The sequence below is a fragment of the Chelonoidis abingdonii genome, chromosome 2 (assembly GCF_003597395.2).
Source record: "Chelonoidis abingdonii isolate Lonesome George chromosome 2, CheloAbing_2.0, whole genome shotgun sequence".
NCBI classification, from domain to species: Eukaryota; Metazoa; Chordata; order Testudines; family Testudinidae; genus Chelonoidis; species Chelonoidis abingdonii.
In genome coordinates this window covers 272,672,962-272,693,184 of record NC_133770.1, presented here as the reverse complement: position 1 = coordinate 272,693,184, position 20,223 = coordinate 272,672,962, and the positions used below count along the sequence as shown (strand labels likewise).

The following is a 20,223-nucleotide window of genomic DNA, read 5'->3' as shown; positions in this document are numbered from 1 at the left end:
TGAGTTCTGCTTTCCCTTTACTCCTTTTTTGCTTGTTTGTTTATTTGTCAGTGTTCATTTTGAACAAAACATATCTACCTAAGCCATATGCCCTGATTCAGTTGTTTGTATCACACATATGAAAAGAATAGCCACATTTTATTAGTGGATTATTAGTGCACACAATAAATAGAATAGTTACAGAGAGAGAACTATTATTCCCTTTTCAAATTAGGACAGATAGAATCAATTACCAGGAGTACTTTTTGTGATCTCTCTCTCGCGCAATCCCCTTCTCCCTCTCTCTGTCACAGCCTGCTTATTTACCTTATTTGGGTAATCGGGACAAAAGTGAAAGTAAAGATTCTTTGAAGAATGTGCAAATACATAGTTTATTAATTATGATTATTGTTTATTTTGATCTCTGTTCTCCGAAAAATAATGAGACCAGTCATGTTTATGGTCCTTTGACTTTTAGCTCTGTTATTAAGACTAGTGCACATCTTATGTTTGAGGATCTGTCAATTTGATTTTGTTGTGCTAGAGATTTATCCCTTGATGCTGTTGCATGCCGTCTGCTAGCCTTCATATAGTCACACAATGTGCCTGCCACAAGGCACATATATTTTGTTGTCACCTGTGTTCTCAAAATGTTTCCTATGCACCTACTGTAATATACCTTGTTTGTTAGGCAGCTTGCTGTATATACCGACTCTGCACACTTCCTACTGTTTTGGTATTCATTTTTAGCACACACATATCTACAAGTGTAAAGATGCGTGACACCAATTGTCAGTGCTATGAGAGAAGAGGGACTTCTCGCAAAAACAATTCCAATTGCAGTATAATATAAGATGTCCAAAAAATCCCTTTTGATACCTGTGCCATAGTGAGCTGGCATTCTATCTTGAAAATGCCAAAACATCATTTGAGCACGTGGATGTGGATCTTGTCAGCTATTTGATCACATGCCTTTGTTATTCTGGGACTTTAGAAAATATTTCTTGGCGATTGTGCTAAATTCAATTCCTTGTTGCTAATCCTAAAATGATGTAAAATAGCCAAGGAAGTCAGAATGTGGTTATGTACTGTCATAGGGTATATCTGCCATGTAATCTGCTGGCTAACTGTGGTGCTTCAGGTGCTCTCTGCCTTAGTTTTCCCTCACCCAGGTTTTCTTTCTCTCCCAGGAATCACATTGCTCAGCCCTCTGGCTTGGCTACTCTGAGTACAATCCCATTTTAGAGTACCAAGAACAGGTTCTTACATACTACTTGGGCTCCTCTTCAGCCTACCTTCTCCCTTTAAGTCTTGCTGCTTTGGAATGGAATTCTGACACCCAGACTGCTTCTCTAGAGAGGCAGAATATCAGGGTTGGAAGGGACCTCAGGAGATCATCTAGTCCAGCCCCGCCCCTTAAAGTAGGGCCAGTCCCCAGATAGATTTTTGCCCCAGTTCCCTAAATGGTTCCCTCAAGGATTGAACTCACAGCTCTGAGTTTGGTAGGCCAATGCTCAAACCACTGAGCTATCTCTCCCAGGATTACTTAAAGTCTCCCATAGGAACCCAGCTTGCTCTCTGCAGATCTTTCCAAACTGAGTTTTCTCAGCCCTTTTAGGAGGTGCACATGTGTCAGGCTGTTACTTGACCCCAATTTGTCCAACCCTCTCAGGCTGGGTGATAGCTAATTATGGCACTGGAGGGGCTGATTGAACAAGCCTGGCTAGCCTAAGCCTCCTGGCCCCCACAGGTATGTTTACACTGGGAGGTGCAATTCCCAGCCTAGATAGACAGACTTGTACTAGCTCATCTCAGGCTAGCCTATTAAAAATAGCTGTGTGGATATTGTGGTGGCTCGCGCTAGTCACCCCCACTGAAACCCATCGGCTTGGGCTGGCTTGAACTTAGACAGGTAGCCCAAGCTCCCAGGAGGGCTGCAAAGGCCGCACTGCTATTTTCAGAGCACGAACGCATGGTCAGCTAGTGTGAGTCCCTCTACCTGTGCTGGGAATTACACCTCATAGTTGCAGTGTAGACGTGCCTTAATGGGCAGGCACCCTGTTACACCTCTAATGTTTGTGTTATCAAACAGTATGCCTAAAAAGAGAAATGAAAGGCATTTATCCTACAAAGGCAAACTAGACTCATACTTTGAATAGAAATTGTCATGAGGGATGACTTTTCTGCAGTACATGCTGTAATATAGAAGCTATGCCTGTACAGAGATGATGATACTTAATCTTATTTTGATGACCTTGGTACAAAATGTGGGTAAATATATACAAATATAAGAAGTTTTTTCCTGCATATTATTTGATTCTCTAGCCTCAAAATTAGAGCTGATCAGAAATAGTAAATCATTTTTCATATTTCACATAGAAATTGCCAACAATTTGTCTTTAAATCCTTAGCATGTAATGTTATAAGAATGATTGAGGACTCAACAATTCCCAGGTTTTTTTTCTTACATATCCCCCCCAAAAATTTAGTTCTAGTGTCATAATAATGATTTTGCAATTTTCCATGTTCAAAAAGTCATGGCAGTTTGATAGTTTTAGCTTGTGGAGAGAAGACAGAAAGGGAGAGAAGAATAAATAGAAAGTGACACAAGTATATAGAGGGTGAAAATCTTGCTTTACTGTGAAGCCAAGGATTCATCTATAATGTTTTTCTGGATAGACTATCAGGATGCTAGTTTACAAGCCACACCCACTGGGTTTGTGGGATACAACCTTGGGATGCAGTATGGGTCATGCCACATCATCTGATCAAGTTATTGCTGACTTCACAAACTTAGGTGGGCCAGCTTCCAGGGTTCTGTGACCTTCCTGGTTGATTTACACGGGTCTTGACTCTCATTGGCTGGCACCCATATATAAACTTCCTGCTTCCTTTCTGATCTTATCTGAGCAAAAGCCATTGCCTATAAATTGCTGTGTGGAGCCTGCTTATTTCTGTCTTTCCATCTGACCCTGCCAGCTGCCTTGCTGCATCTTTCCCTTGGATTGGTTTTTCTGACTATTGGACTTTTTGTGTGAACTAGACTGCTCTTGACCTGCCTGACCTCTGGGCATTACATAGAAATGCATGGATTCACTCTGAATCATATAGGGATGAGAGTCGCCAGGGGAATTTGCACTCTGATTCCATCTTCAAAAGTGGCATTAGAATCTGTACTGAATCCAGTAGTCATCTGTCAGACAGGCCTGAGTGCAAGTTTAAATCAGAAGTTTGGTCAATCAATCTGAGGAAAACCAGCGTAGCGCTCAAAGTACAATTGGTTATTTTGGGAGTAGTAGAGAGATGTTTTAGCTAATGGAAAATGTAACATTACTGATTCTTAGTGCTTATGGAATGCCAGTACAATATTTAAATAAATAATTAAATCTCAGCTTTAACTTAGGCAAACCACATATGAGGGCACACGGTAAATGAACATGACCGTAGCCTGATTATTACAAACAAATCTAGTGAGCAGGTTATCTAAAGAGGTTCTGGATGCTTACCCAGACTATCTGAACCTAAGGAGGCCTCAGACATTGTGTTTCCACAGCAGTATCACTGCTGTTGGTCTCTGTTGCTCCTTTGCTTGCCTACTGTAGCATGTGACGCTGTTCAGAGCAGTGGAGATATTACGAGATGATATACAGGATGGATTGGATATAAATTCTGCTGCTGGGATATATGTGCAAAAGATACCATGGCTGTGGTTGCTCTCACTACCACTTGAATTTTTACAGGGGTAAAAGTAGAGTACTTATACTGAAATTTAATAAACCTTTTGTTTATAAGTACTGCTTGGCTGCGAAATATTCTAAACCCGTGTGAAGGTTCTTTTGAATTCTAGTCTTGTCCTCCAAAGTGCTAGCAGCCACTCCCAACTTGATGCCAACCACAGATTTTATAAGCATACTCTCTACTCCATTATCCAAGTCATTAATGAAAATTCTGAATATTACCCAGACCCAGGACAGACCCCTGTAAGATCCCATAGATAAGTACCACCAGTTTGACAGGGAACCCTTAATAAAATTGTTCAAACAATCAATTTGTCCTAGAGGATAATATAGTAGTAAGTAATAGCCAACATGGATTTGTCAAGAACAAATCAATCCAAATCAACTTAATTTCCTTCATTGACAGTATTACCAGCCTACTGGGTAGGGAGAAAGATGTTGGTATGATATATCTTGATTTTAGTAATGATTTTTACACAGTCTGATGTCAGATTTATATGAGCAAACTAGAAAAATATGGCCCAGATGATATTACTGTTAAATGGGAACATGACTGCTTGAAAGACCACACTAAAAACCAGCTATCAATGGTTTGTTGTTGAACTGGGAGGGTGTGCATAGTGGGGTCCCAGAGGGGTCTGATATGGATCTAGTACTATTCAATATTTTCATTAATGATTTGGATAATGGAGTGGAGAGTATGATCATAAAATGTGTGAATGATGCCAAGCAGGGAAGGATTACTAGTGAATTGTGAGGATGGGATTAGAATTTAAAATGACCTTGACAAATTGAAGAATTAGTATGAATTCAACAAGGTGAAATTTGATAAAGTGCAAAGTACTTAAGAATGAAAAATCAAATGCACAATTACAAAAACGCGGAATAACTGCCTGGGCAGTCGCACTGCTGAAGAGGATCTAGGCTTTATAGTGTATCACAAATTGAATATGAACCAACAATGTGATGGAGTTTTGAAAAAGGCAAATACCATTCTTGAGTGTATTAACAGGAGTGTTGTATGTAAGACATAGGAGATAATTATCCCACTCTACTCAGCACTGGCGAGACCTCAGCTGAAATGTTTTTTCCTTGGTCTATGTGCCATACTTTAAGAAAGATGTGTACAAGTTGGAGAGAGTCTGGAGGAAAGCCTCAAAAAGGATAAAAGTTTTAAAAAACCTGACCCATGAGGAATTTTTTTGTTCCAAGTGGGCTGTTTAGTTGTGAAAAAAGAAAAGTTGGGGGGACCTGATAAGTCTTCAAATATGTTGATTGATGTTATAAAAAGTTTGATGATCAATTGTGCTCCACATCCACTGAAGTTAGGACGAGAAATAATGGGTTTAATCTGCAGCAAGGAAGATTTAGGTTAGATATTAGGAAAAACTTCTAACTATAAGGATAGTTAAGCTCTGGAATGGACTTCCAAGATGTTGCGGAATCTCCATCATTGGAGGTTTTTAAGAACAAGTTAGACAAACACCTGTGAGAGATGGTCTAGGCATACTTGGTACTGCCTCTCACGGTCTCTTCCAAACGTACATTTATATGATTCTCTTTGCCTTTTCTGTTCCATGCTAGCTCTAGCTCACTTTGTTCCTTAACCTTTCTGATTTTATCCCTTCATGCTTGTGCTATTCTTTTGTACTCCTCCTTAGCAATTGGTTCATATTTCCACTTTTTGAAGGATTCCTCTGCGGTTTTTCAGGCCATTAAAAAGCTCTTGATGGATCCATATTGGCCTCTTATTGTTCTTTCTATCTTTCCTCCTTATTGGAGTAGTTTGCTGTTGTGCCTTTAATATTATGTCTTTGAGAAACTGTAGGCTCTCCTGAACTCCTTTTTCCTTTAGATTTTCTTCCCCGATGACCCTACCTAACAGTTCTCTGACTTTGTTCAAGTCTGGTTTTGGTTTTTTTTCTTTAAAGTCTGTTGGGCTTATTCTGCTGCTTTAATTTTTTTTCTTTGAATCACAAAATCTGTCATTTCATGATCACTTTTACTCAAATAGCCTTTTACCTTCAAATTCACAACCAATTCCTTCTTGTTAGTCAGACTCAAATCTGACATTGTTGTCCCCCTGATTACTTCCTCTACCCTCTGAAACAAGAAGTTGTCCCCAATACATTCCAAGAATTTATTTGAAATTTTCTGTTTTGCCATATTACTTTTCCAGCAGTTGTCTGGGTCGTTAATATCCTCCATTACTACCAGATCTTGAGTTCTGGATCTTTGTTTGTTCTGAGAACCTCACCAATCTCCTCTTCCAGATTTGGCATTCTGTAGTAGATTCCTGACATGGCTTTGCTCCTGTTTCTCTCACCCCACCCCTGTATTTTATCTTCACCCAGAGATTTTTAACTGGTTTGCCTCTCGCAACTTCACAGAACTCAAGTCTATATGTTCTTCATGTATAATGCAACACCTTCTCCCTTTTTTCCTGCCTGTCCTTCCTGAACTAGCTATACACCTCTATACCATTATTTGAATCATGAGATTTATTCCACCAAGTCTCTGTTATGCTAATTAAGTCATAATTCAACTTGTGTACTGGGACGTTCAGTTCTTCCTGTTTATTCCCATTTGCTTTGTGTTTTTGTATAGATATCTCAGAAGTTGAGCAGGCTCCCCCACTGTATTCCAGCTTGTTGCTCCTATGACCCTATTGAAATTTACCATTTCTCCTCTCCCCGCACGCACACTTCTACTCCAGTGTCTACGTCACCTCTTTGTATACCCACTTATGAGGTTTTGTCATCTGCCTCTTTTTAACCTTGTTTAAAGCCCTGCTCAATAAGTTGGCAAGTCAGTATGCAGTCATCTCACCTTCTTGCTCAGGTGGATGCCATTTCTTATCAGCATCCCTCCTTCCCTGAACATGGTTGAAGAAGCCAAAGCCCTCCTTTTGATACCATCTGCACAGCCACACATTCATTTCCAGGTTGCACATGTCCTAGCCATGATTCTTATGCTCAGTAAAGGGGATGGATGAGAACATAACCTGTATACCTGACTTCTTCACCCTCAGTCCTAGAGCCATCTAGTCACTGCTGATCTTTTCAGAGTTGTACCTGGCAGTACCATGAGTGCCCATATGGATGATCAGCACTGAGTATGCTTGAGGTTCAGAGGCAGGAAACTCTGTTAGAAGTGGGGAGAGGAGAGAAACCCTTTTGTGAAGATACTTTGGGAAAAAGTCAGGGGAAAACTAGAGCAGTCAGACCAACTAGGTTTTTCAAGAAAGCATTCCAAGTTATTCCCAAACTATTTATGAAAACTGCATTTTAACTACAAGAGCTATGAACGAGCCCAGTGCTTGCCTTTGTGGATTGTTCCACTGTGATGTAAAATATATCTGAGGTGGAATTCCATTATTTGTGTGCTACAAGGTGATGAGTATATAATTAGAAGTGACTGGTCAGGAGTTTGTGAAAATATAAAAAATGGCAAAAGCTGAGCCTACCTGAAGCCTACTGGGCTTTGGTGATTTTTTGAGCCAAGCACCCAAATTGCATCACCAAAATAGAGAATGATCTAAATATAGCAGCAGCAGCAGCAACAAAACAAAAGCACATGAACAAAATACCTGAACACTGAAACATCTCAGTGCATGAACTTAAAACTGACACCTGAACACTGCTGCATGCAGGCAAAGTTTAGATATAGTCCCTCAAATTCTGTTGCTTCTATAGACTATCAATACAGCACCTCCCAGTCTATCCAAAACAATCTGGACCTCAATGCTTCTCATTGCAACATCAGCACAAAACCCCTGGATTTGGCATATCATCATTCTTATGCCATTTTTGATACCATATTAAAACCCATAATTTGCAACAGAAATACACAGAAATGTGGTGTTGAATACTGTTTCATGATTCTGTCTAACAGAAACCACCGATGAAGCCAATACATCTTATTTTGAAAGGGCACTTACTGAGAGTTTGATTATTTGAGGTTGATAAGGGAGTTTTGTGTTAATTAATTTAGAAAAGCGACTAATGTTAATTAAGAATTGCAATAAAACTGTTCTATAGTAATCTATATTAGTTAATGAAATCCAGTGACAAGGAGACAGTTGGCTGTTTTTAAAGGTCCTGGGGCTAGCAGAAGAAAAAAACTCTCCTTGGATACCAAATTTAGTAAGACTGAGAAAAATGAAAGGGGTAAATACTTTTAATTTTCAAACTGAAATGGCCCATGTACATGGCTTTAAAAAAATGCAGTGTTTTTTAGAATATCTTGTACATGCTGATAATGAGAAATAACTGTTCATGGTAACAAGCATTGTTCAGAGCCATATTCTTGAGGAAAAAATATATTATTTTATAAAATCTATAATGCCTCATCTCCATTAAAATGTGTGCAATGGGTTCCTTTCTAGAGTCATTCTAAACCTTAATGTAAGGGTAATATGCAGCTCTGAGTAACAAATGTAGGAAGAGAGAAGGAATTGTAGTTTAGCTGTCCTAGTCAGGTGACTAACGAAAATACAAACTTCAAAAAATCTTCTGGTTATTAGTCACTGGTAATCTTGATAAAGCTGGTAGCTATCCCATACAATTACCTATTCTGCAATTGGCAGCCACCATTAACATCTGTAGTAAGAGACACACATTTGGTATTCAAAGGGAAGAAAGAAAAGCATTCACATATGCTTATGTATTATCTGCCACTGATCCTTCAACAGTGAGTGGCACTGTACATTTATTTGTACCTTCTCAAGGTTCAAACTACAGTTTAGCAGGAAAAACTTCCTAACTGTAAGAACAGTAGGACAATGGAACAAAATGCCTAGGGAACACATGGAATCTCCTTTAGTTTAGGTTTTCAAAAAGGAGGCTGGATAGCCATTTGTGTTGAATGGTTTAGTCACAACAAATCCTGCATCTTAGTGGGAGGTTAGACTAGATGACCCAGCAGTCCCTTGTAACCCTATTATTCTATGATAATAGGCTAGGATAGTCATTATGAATGGGCCACTAGACCATTTAGTTACCTCTTTATCTAGAGAGCTGTCCTTAACTTGATGTAGGCATGTGACTTCCATAAAATCAGGTGCATTTGTCCCTGTGTGGGCCTCATCCAGCTTTTGTTGAAATCTAAGGAAAGATTTATATTAAAATCTGTATAAGTTAAATTCAGCACTTGTAAAGGCAAAAAGAAGGGGAAAAAATTGTCTGGCAAGAGCTATCGCAATAGGAATATGTGCATTCCTTCATCTCACCTGACCTTGACCAGAGTATGTGCTCATAGTCTCTTCCCATTATCAGATGGAAACTTCAAGATAAGGAATTGTGAGATGTTCACTCTTCTGTTCACTTTGGGCAATCATTTCTGTCCTATTAGATCTTCGGCTCTTTTTACGACTTACAATAATGTGTGTCACTGCTCACTATGATTCTGAAAATGTAAATTATTTATGTATAAGAAGAATACATTTTTCATAAGGAATTCTCAGAAAACAATTGGTGTAAGTAGCAATTCATTTTGATGATATTTATAAAATCACTTTAGCAATTAATTTATCATATTTAATTTCTGATTACTTTGTGTAAATTTTAGCTAAAATTAGATATTTGCTGCAGAGGAAATTGTAGACTCACTCATATAGATCATTGTTTAAAAAGAGACGATAACTTTCTTTGCTCTTTTACATGTCTAGGTTTTACATGTGTATTGTTTTAATATGTCCCTTTATTTTTCTTAGCCTTATGTGGAGGAGATGTTAGAGGACCGAGTGGAACGATTTTATCCCCTGGTTATCCTGAATTGTACCCAAATTCCCTGAATTGTACATGGACTGTGGATGTCACCCATGGAAAAGGTAAGAAATTTAATTGTACACCTCTACCCCTATATAATGTGACCTGACGTAACATGAATTCGGATATAACGCGGTAAAGCAGTGCTCCAGGGGGGCAGGGCTGCGCACTCCAGCGTATCAAAGCAAGTTCGATATAATCCGGTTTCACCTATAATGCGGTAAGATTTTTTGGCTCCCGAGGACAGCGTTATATCAGGGTAGAGGTGTATTTTTGTTTGTCTTCTTTATTTTAGTTTGCTATTTCATGCCCCATATGCAAAACCAGGTTAGCATTGATGAACTGGGAGATTTACTATAAACATTATTAATTATGATGATTTATACTGTGGTAGCACTTATATGTCCCAGTCGCGGACAAAGACCCCATTCTGCAAGGCATTGTGCAAATGCAGGACAAAAAGATGGCTCCTGCCCTAAGGACCTTACAATCTAAATGTAAGACAAGAGACAACAGTTTGATACAGACAGATAATCAAAGGAACACAAGGAAACAATGAGACAATATTTTCAGCATAATAGTTAGCAGCAACAGCACACCATCCATTTAACTGTTGTCAAGCTTTTTTAGGCATTACAGCAAAGGAGAGTTTAAGGGAGGCTTTGAAGGATGACAATGAGATGGCTCAGCAGGTGTTCATGGGGAGTTACTTCCAAGCAAGACAGGCAGCATAGAGAAAAGCATGAAGATCCTTGTTTGAAAATTAAACAAGTGGGTGATGAAGGCTGGCATTGTTGGCCAGTTAACAGTGACAAATAGTGTCTAAATAGCATATAAGACTTGATAGGTAGGGTAGGGGATACACAATGAAGGGCCTGAAAACTCAAATAGTTTGTTTGATATGATAAGAGAAGAGGGAGCCCATGGAGAGATGCAAAAAGAGGGGTGACATGGCACAGCAATGGGTTAGAAAAATGATCTTTGTAGCATTCTGAATGGTTATCAGTGTGAAAAGTTTTTGCATTTGTCAAGGCTACAGAAAACGATTGTGCAGTAATTAAGACACAAGATGGTGAGAGCCTAGAGAGTTTTAATTGGATGGAAAGGGAAAAAAAGGCTTTACCAGTTGTTATACAGAAATGTTATGGTCTGAGTGACAGGGAGGATGGTGGTGATACCCACAGTGATCAAAAATGGAAGCAGTGGTGAGGGCTTGGGGGAAGATTAAAAGCTCTTTTTTAGCCATATTCATCTTGAGTTAAGGGCTAGACATCCATGAGGAGATGCCAGAAATACAGGCTGATAATATAGTCTGGACAGGAGGAGACCATCTGGAGTAGAGCGGTAGATCTATGTATCATCATCATTCAGTTGAATTTGTTTTTTCAAAGGAGAGTACCCAGAGATAAGGTGCAGAGAGAAAAGAGAAAAGGTCATTTTAAATCTCCACCAAAATTTGGAGAGGGAATGAGGAAGATCCTTTGAAGGACATTCTGAAGGAGTAGATAGAGAGGTGGCAGGAGAATCAGGAGATGACTGAGTCACAGAAGCCAAAGCAGGGTAAGATTTCAAGAAGAAGAGGTGTTGTTGATGGTCTCAAAGGCTGAAGCTACAGTGTAACATGTATGAGGTATGAAGGAGGTCAACAAGTTTCATATTTGTCCCATTTTTAACTGGCAACAGTATATTTTTCTAATTAAATTTTCTATAGTGCTTTTATGTTTTTTCTCAGCTGTTGCCAGATTTCTGGTTGATAGCGTAGTGCAGACTACCTGCAGGTCTGGGGCACAGTACGTTAGTATAGATTAAAAGTGCACATCCATACATTGCATAAGAAGGCATTTAAGGCTTCAGATTTCCTTCAGTGTAAATACAAATTTAATTAACACTTCTTCTTCTTTTGGATGCCATTTGGAAAGCAACAGGCTGTGATTGTAATTGAATGTTAAGGTTTGAAAGACAATCTAATATTTCTGGAGTAGCTCAGTGGATCCCCCTTGTACTACCACATTAAGTGTTAATGGGGCAGTTTTCAGTGATGTGTTATATGGTTTGTATCTCACCACAGTCACAATCTGGTGATTCTTTGATTTTCCATTTGTGGAGGAAATATACATATCTTTGATCCATTATCTGCATGCAGATGAGTAAAGTCCACTCCCTGTGGGGAAGGCAGAATCCTGGGACTTGTTTTGTTGGATATTCAATCAGGTCTTTGTTTGGAGAATCACAAGCGGCCCACAATTCAAGCCAGTGAGGGCTGGTGTCCTTTCCATTGCCATGTAGCATTGACATATGGATCCATAAAGGTTTCCTGGATATGGGTCGGAGAGTAGCAGTGAATTGACATCTTGGTGAATGAGACGACAACCTTCGTGTGATCTCCCCCGTTACGTGTGAAAGCACAAGGAATGTCATCAAATGGGTGACTGAATGACCTGAAAGGACCTCCATGTCAGAAAAGCAAAGGCAATAACATTCCATATTAGGGCTAAGCCTTCCTTCCAGTAGGTCCATCACTTCCTGGATATGAATATGCAAATCGTGAAGCACAGGTTCGACTGCCTAACCAACACAAAGTGCAATTACGCTACAACAATTAATACTTAGCCTGCAAGCATGCAAAAATTATATTAATAAAACATTGAATGTGACCTGCAATATAAAGACGTATTTTAACTATACTTCTCATCTATGCCCCAGACTATAGGTAGTCTTAAATATACCTTAAATATATTTCTCACTATTAAGATCCATATGTATCTAAAAAAAATCTAGTAATATTAAATAGTAAAACTTCTAGAAGTAACTGAAAAACAAGCACATAATTTCCTTTGGTAGAAACATGCAAAATGCTTCTGCAAATAACTATTATATGTGTTCAAACAGCTCTTATGTGATAATGGGAGGGATGTGTATATTATGTGTATATTATGGCATGATTTTTTTTGTATTTTTTAGGTTTAAAAAAAGCATGTCATCTTTTGTATTTTATTTTACTTTATTACAATAACAATATTATTCTTATGTTCTCTATGAAATGATACTATCTATGAAATATCAATTTTCAATTAAATTTATGAACTAATGGAAGATTTTTCATCAAAACAACCAAGTTCATAACACTGAAAGAGAAAGCTTGAGTGTCATATAGCTTCTTATCTTATTTTTGAAAACAAAACAAATCCCTGCCCAAAACATTTCTTTTAAACTTTTTCTCCCAAGATAGCATAATCTATCACACAGTGCACATTAAAATGATTAGACCATTTTTCTGCTAAGAACTGAGTTGTGCAGCAACAATTGAGATATACTTTGGTGCTTAGAAATGTCATCACAAACTGGGAAAGCGATTGAAACATCCCCTTGAATTAGACTTTGAGTTCTGGGTTTGAACAAAACTCAAAGTGAAACTTAGCTGAAACTGCTGAGTATCCCATTGTTTTGAGACACTACCATAAATCTCTCCCTGGAATCTATGGTAAAGTAGAGACAGGGTTTATGTACAAAAAGGCCAGGGTCTTTCATGGTGTGAATTGAGAGAAGAGAGAATAAGTAATATATCCAAAATGGATCTATGTTTTTGTTCATAGTTTCATAGCTTTTAACGACAGAAAAGTCCATTAAAATAATTTAGTCTGACTTTATGTGTAATACAGCTAGGAAACCCCACCCAGTAATTTCTGCATCAAGCCCATTGCTTCTGTTTGAGATGTAACACATCTTAAAAAGACATCCAGTCTTGCTTTAAAGACTGTACGTAATGGAGAATCTGCCACATTTCTAGATCAGTTGTTCCAATGATTAATTACCCTCACTGTTTAAAAATATGCATATCATTTCTAGTTTGAATTTGTCCAGCTTCAACTTCCAGCCATCAGATCTTTTTAGTGCCACTGCATTCCATGATACAGTCGCTCACCCTCAATGTTTGACTTTGTACATGACTATATTAAAATATATACTATTCATATAAGCCTACCTTACCAAGCGGTCCAGATTGTTCTCTATACTGACCCGTTCCTATTATTATTTACCAGTCAACTTGTTGAGAGAGAGGAGAAATAAATGGTAGTTTATTATTAAACAGAAAGAGGGGGATCCTGTGATGTGATCCAGGCATGATTATGGTTAATGGGAGTATGTGCTGCAAGTTGTTATCACCATGCAGCTTTCAATAAGGATAAAGCAGCTCGAACTCATCACCATGTGGCACCAGAGCCATGAACATTAAACATCACATTATCATTGGTCAGACACTCATGATCTAAGATGCCTCCTGCAGCAACAAGTTTAACAGCAGTATCTGAACCAGGGGCGGCTCTAGCTTTTTTGCCAACCCAAGCATGGCAGGCAGGCTGCCTTCGGCGGCTTGCCTGCAGGAGGTGCTGCCATCCCGCAGCTTCAGTGTACCTGCCGCCGAATTGCCACTGAATCCGCAGGACCGGCGGACCTCCTGTAGGCGTGCCACTGAAGGCAGCCTGCCTACTGCCCTCACAGGAACTGGCAGGGTGTCCCCCATGGCTTGCCGCCCTAGGCACATGCTTGGAGCGCTGGTGCCTGGAGCTGGCGCTGATCTGAACAGCCCTGATCTTGAAAAATTTAGTCCAGTACTGGGAGAGATGTTAACAGAGCAACATCAGATCTTAATAAGATGCTACGGAGCACTCCAGCTGTGAAGAAATGTTTGTAATAAAGTGTTCCCAATATATGACTAGGAAAAAGAGACAAAGTAAGTACTGGAGGACTGTTGTAATGTTGCCTATGAAAGTATAAGGAACATTGCCTGTGGCTTTTTGACAGTGGAAAAAGAGATGTTAGCATCTTCCCTTGCCACCAGCTACATGTCATTAGTTGCCTCTGTCTCTGCTTTCATTACTGCTGTAATGCTTGCTTCCTCCTCCTTTTGTCCAAGATTGTAGCTATTACGCTTTCTTTCCTTGATTTTGGTCTATCTCTTTCAAATTTAAAGAAAACCATTTGAAAATCTGCTTATTTGGCGCTTGTATTTCTTTTCCTTTCTTTCTTTCTTTCTTTCTTTTTCTTTCTTTCTTTCTTTCTTTTGTTACCATTAACTTATTTTCACAACATCCTCTTCTTTCCAAAAATCCCCAAACAGATAGAAAGCATAGAAGTGTCACTACTCCATCCAACAAGACTATAGTACATTAAAAAAGTAAAAGAACAGCTGCACCATTAGTGGTGATTTTTCCCATTATTGACTAATGATGTATCGTTTTGTTTTTTCCCCCTTTGGGATAGTCCTCCATGTTTCTACAAGATCCAGGTCTTCTACCCCTCTAATGACAATTATTGCTATTCATCATGTAGATATAGATACAACTCAAAATGTGTTACATCTGCACATTACTTGCAATAATTGTATTGCTGGTGCAAAGCAGTCTTGAAGTTGGTATAGCTGACCATGGTGATCACCCTAGTGAAGAAGATCCTCCAGTACCATAGAGCAGGCTAAGTATAACCTAGGTTTCTGCTGCCATCAACCCACTCCCGTCCCCCCTGCAGCACAGTGTCTCAACCAAGGTATTTTGTATTTTTGTGAAATTGGTGAGAAAATTAACTCCAACTGTTGAATTCTACGTAAACATTTTGGACTTTTTCATCAAAATTCAAACATATAACATATTGCTTGGTTTTATATCTATATATGTTATAGTTGTTATTTAACAAACATGTTCAATCTGTATTCTTATAACAAACAAATTCTAGTTAGAACAAATCCAGTCTATAAAACAAATACAAAAATACCATCCAGCTGAAACGAGAATAGATCAAGATATTTACACAATGCTTGGATTCCGGTATTAACCTCCATATTTCCATCTAATGGATTTTTATGGCTCATGTTAAAACAAAACAAACAAACAAAAGGAAATCAAAGCCAAGAGGGAAGCGGGCTGGAAGAGAGACAAAGAGGAGAGCAGATTGGGAGGGAGTGGATGCATATATCTCCTTCCTTTCATCCAAATCTCCTGCTGGGACCTTTAGCTGACCAGTTCTCAGAAACTGTCCCAAACAGAACTCAAATGTTTCTAGTGCTAGCCATCTATTGTAAGTGATCCTTTCCTTCACAGCCAGGCCTGCCAGTCCATTAGATCAGCCTGTGTGCCTGGGGGGCACTTACTTTGAAATGTAGCAAAATTTGATGTCTCACAACAAGACATTACTTGGTTTTAAATAGAAGGAAAAGGCTTGTGTTTCAGTTAATTATCAAAAGCAAATATCCAAATCTGGTAGCTATAATAGAGAAGTTTAAAAAACAAACAAAACAAAACAAAAATTCCACGCCGACCAACATGAATGAATGAATGGCTAGATAGATAGATAGATATAGATAACCTAGCAGGTTGAACATATATATTAGAATGTTGGATTAGTTTAATTTTCTGAATCAACATTTGTAATGAAATGCACAGAGTTAAGCAGTGATATAATTGCATTCATGTTAACACTGTGATATGTAAATATATATTTGTTTCTAACAGGAGTGCAGTTCACCTTTCACACCTTTCATTTGGAAGACCATCACGACTACTTACTAATTACAGAGAATGGCAGTTTCACTCAGCCACTAGCACGCCTGACTGGATCAGAACTTCCTTTGGCAATCAACGCTGGTCTCTATGGAAATTTCAGGGCTCAGTTGCGCTTTATTTCAGATTTTTCAATATCATATGAAGGATTTAACATTACCTTCTCTGGTAAGGGGATGAAATGAGCTATTTGTATAAAGTGAAGAAAACTCAACTTTTTGTGAAAAGAGAGAGGTCCAAAACTGGTCTGAATGAATAATGTTTTTTAAAATAACACAATTGCTTGTGTTGTACCTTAAGAAATTAAATCCTTATATATCTCTGTTGAAGCATTTGTAGTACACATTTTAAGAAGTAAAACAGACAGCAAGCTGTAAGGTATGTTACTGAGGGTGGAAAAAAAAAATGGAGCAAGCCTAATTTCAAGTACTGATATTCCAAATGAGTTCTTTAGCAAATTGATCATGATGTACAGTTTGTTTTATGTGTCTGAGACATTTATGGCTTTTATAAGAATGGTAATTCATGTTGTGTTAGGCATCCTACAAATGCTATGAACATGTATATTAATCTAATTTTCAAACTGCAGCCGAATCACTCACCTATTTACTATATGTACATTCATTTTGTGTATGGTTCTAAAGGCTAAATTGATGGTCAGGTGGAAATGTGTGCAAAATAATAGTGTGTATGGCAAAAATAAGGTGGATAGAGAGTAAACAATCACAGTTCTTGCCACACAGAAGCTGATTTTTTGTTTGCTTGTTTATTTCCAGAATATAATCTTGAACCTTGTGAGGATCCTGGGATTCCACAGTTTGGTAACCGAATAGGATTTAACTTTGGAGTCGGTGATACTCTGACATTCTCTTGTTCATCTGGATACCGTCTAGAAGGAGCTTTGGAGATTATCTGTCTTGGTGGTGGCCGACGTGTATGGAGTGCACCTCTGCCAAGGTGTGTGGGTACGTGGTCAGCTGCTTTCATTTGCTTGTACGTGTAGTCATTGTCCATGGAGTTGCAGATATATAGCATGGATAAGCATGGTAAAACACCTCTTAATTTTCACAGTACTTTTTACATTTTCCATGTTTCTTCCATATTATTTCCTTTTCTTTTTTTTTTAACTCTGTAATTGAACTGGCATACCAACTGCACAGACAATTATTGGAGACACTTCCTAGGTAATAACATATTTAGAAGATATGCTCCTTTTATCCATACTGGTGATTAGTGTTAGAAACAGGAATACAAATTTAGGCCAACATTTTTCTAACTTGGATGCCAAACAATAGGCACTTAAATTAATATTTAAGCTTCTAGGTGACATCCGTATAGGAGATGTAGAGTTAATTGTCAATTCATTAGAGTATCTATTGCTCATGTATAGACATTTTTTAACATGCTATATTAATACAAATAAATGAATGACCATCCCTCTAGCTCATTCCTTCCCTGTGGGGTGAATAGCGTTGAGTATGTGTGTGGGGGCATGGGAAGGAAAGATCCTTCTTGTGTGACAGGTGTAATTTAAGCTTTGTTGTAGCCATGTCAATCCCAGTGTATTAGAGATATAAGGTGGGAGTGGTAATACCTTTATTTGATCAGGTTCTATTGGTGAGCGACACAAACTTTCAAGCTTGCAGAAGAACTCTGTGTAAGGCCTAAAGCTTATTTCTCTCACCAACAGAAGTTGGTCCAATACAATATATTACCTCACCCACCTTGTGTCTCAGGTGGAATTTAAGGCATTGTCTACACTACAAAATTTTGTTGGCAAAGTTATGCCACTTTCATAAAAATGCTTTAATTAAAACAACTCTTGCATCGACACAGAGAGCAGTGCACTGTGGCCTGGTTTACACTACGCGTTTAAACTGAATTTAGCGGTGTTAAACCGATTTAACCCTACACCCGTCCACACAACGAGGCCCTTTATAGTGATATAAAGGCCTCTTTAAACCAGTTTCTGCACTCCTCCCCCAAGAGAGGAGTAGCACTGAAATCAGTGTTGCCATGTCGGATTAGAGTTAGTGTGGCCACAAATCGACAGTATTGGCCTCCAGGCGGTATCCCACAGTGCACCATTGTGTCCGCAATCTGAACTCGGATGCACTGGCCAGGTAGACAGGAAAAACCCTGCGAACTTTTGAATTTCATTTCCTGTTTGCCCAGCATGGAGCTCTGATCAGCACGGGTGGCGATGCAGTTCCAAATCCCAAAAGAGCTCCAGCATGGACCGTACGGGAGATACTGGATCTGATCGCTGTATGGGGAGACAAATCTGTTCTATCAGAGCTCCGTTACAGAAGATGAAATGACAAAGCATTTGAAAAAATCTCCAGGCTATGATAGACACAGTCCACAGCACAGTGCTGTGTGACAAGCGTAACGAAAAGCCAAAGAATCAAATGGGCGCTCATGGAGGCAGGGAGCGGGTACTGAGGACTCCAGCTATCCCACAGTCCCCGCAGTCTCCGAAAAGCATTTGCATTCTTGGCTGAGCTCCCAATGCCTGAAAGGTGAAAAACATTTTCCGGGGTGTTTCAGGGTATATGTCATCAATTTACACCCTTCCCCCCCGCCGAAAGAAAAGGGAAAAAAATTGTTGCTTGCCTTTTTTCAATGTCACCCTATATCTACTGCATGCTGCTGGTAGATGGGGTGCTGCAGCGCTGAACACCAGCATCCCCTTCCTGATGGCAGACGGTACAATATGACTGCTATCCATACGTCATCATCAGCCCGTGAGTGCTCCTGGCTGGCCTCGTGAGGTGTGGCCGGGGGGCGCCTGGGTAAAATGGGAATGACTCCCGGTCATTCCGGCAGATGGTACAGAACGGCTGGTAACCGTCCTCATCATAGCAACTGGAGGCTGAGCTCTATCAGCCCCCCCCCTTTCATGTCTAAAGAAAAGATTCTGTACTGCCTGGACTATCATAGCAGCGGAGGCTTCCTCCCTCGCCCATCTTTAATGTCCTCTGGACTAAAAGCTCAGTGTTTCTTCATTTTTCCTGCATCAGTGATTTTATTACTGCATTCATCACACACAAATGGGGGACACTGCACAGTAGCCCAGGAGGGTTGGGGAGGAGGAAGCAATGGGTGGGGTTGTTGCAGGGCACCCCCTAGAATGGCATGCAGCTCATCATTTCTGCGGGATCTCTGGGCTCTGACACGGAGCGGCTGTGCTCTCTGGTTCTCTAGTACACTTGCCCATATTCTAGGCAGGACTGACTCTATTTTTAGACAAAACATAAAGAAGGGAATGACTGGGGGGTCATTCCCATTTTTGTCCATGCGCCCCCGGCCGACCTCAGCGAGGCCAGCCAGGAGCACCCATGACAGCAGCAGATGTAGTACAAATGATTGATAACCATCATCTCATCGCCAATTTACAATGCATGGCAGATGTGCAATAGGATGGTAACCGTCTCTGCTACCTTGCAAAGGCAAATGAATGCTGCTGTGTAGCACTGCAGTACCGCAACTCTGTCAGCAGCATCCAGTACACATACGGTGACAGTGACAAAAGGCAAAACGGGCTCCATGGTTGCCATGCTATGGCGTCTGCCAGGGCAATCCAGGGAAAAAGGGCGCGAAATGATTGTCTGCCGTTGCTTTCACGGAGGAAGGATTGAGTGATGACATTTACCCAGAATCACGAACTATGGGATAGCTACGGGATAGCTACCCACAGTGCAATGCTCCAGAAATCGACGCTAGCCTCGGTACATGGATGCACACCACCGAATTAATGTGTTTAGTGTGGCCGCGTGCAATCGACTTTATACAATCTGTTTTGCAAAACCAGTTTCTGTAAAATCGGAATAATCCCGTAGTGTAGACATACCCTATGGTAGCTATCCACAGGGTGCTTTGGGAAGGGTTTGCAATGCCTCATGGGGCAGGTACAGAGTCACAAGATGCAGGTTTCTCAGTACCATCATTCCAGGTCCATCCTAGTATATTTTCAGTTGTTTTTTTCAACTGAAGTGTAGGGGTGGGAGGAGGAGAGTGGTGTGTTTAGGGTGGGAGAGACAGCAGGCTGATCAACCTATCCTGAGGCAAGGGGAGCCCACATGTCAGCACCCAGCTCTGCTGCACACAGCAGTCTCTCCTGAAGCAGCCTGCTCTGCCTGCCTGCCTGTGGTTCTTCCACAGCCGCCTCAGCTGCCGGCAAAC

At 39.9% G+C, this 20,223-nt stretch overlaps 1 protein-coding gene across 4 annotated transcripts in view; it reads left to right on the top strand.

The window, feature by feature from the left end:
* The window catches only part of CSMD3 (CUB and Sushi multiple domains 3), a 1,318,842-nt gene that overhangs the window by 873,859 nt on the left and 424,760 nt on the right, over nt 1–20,223 (top strand). For all 4 annotated transcript variants that reach the window (XM_075063193.1, XM_075063192.1, XM_075063195.1 and 1 more), the window contains 3 exons: nt 9,430–9,546; nt 15,991–16,206; nt 16,815–17,003. In XM_075063193.1, coding sequence (XP_074919294.1) covers nt 9,430–9,546; nt 15,991–16,206; nt 16,815–17,003 — 522 coding nt within the window. The remainder of the gene's footprint in view (nt 1–9,429; nt 9,547–15,990; nt 16,207–16,814; nt 17,004–20,223) is intronic.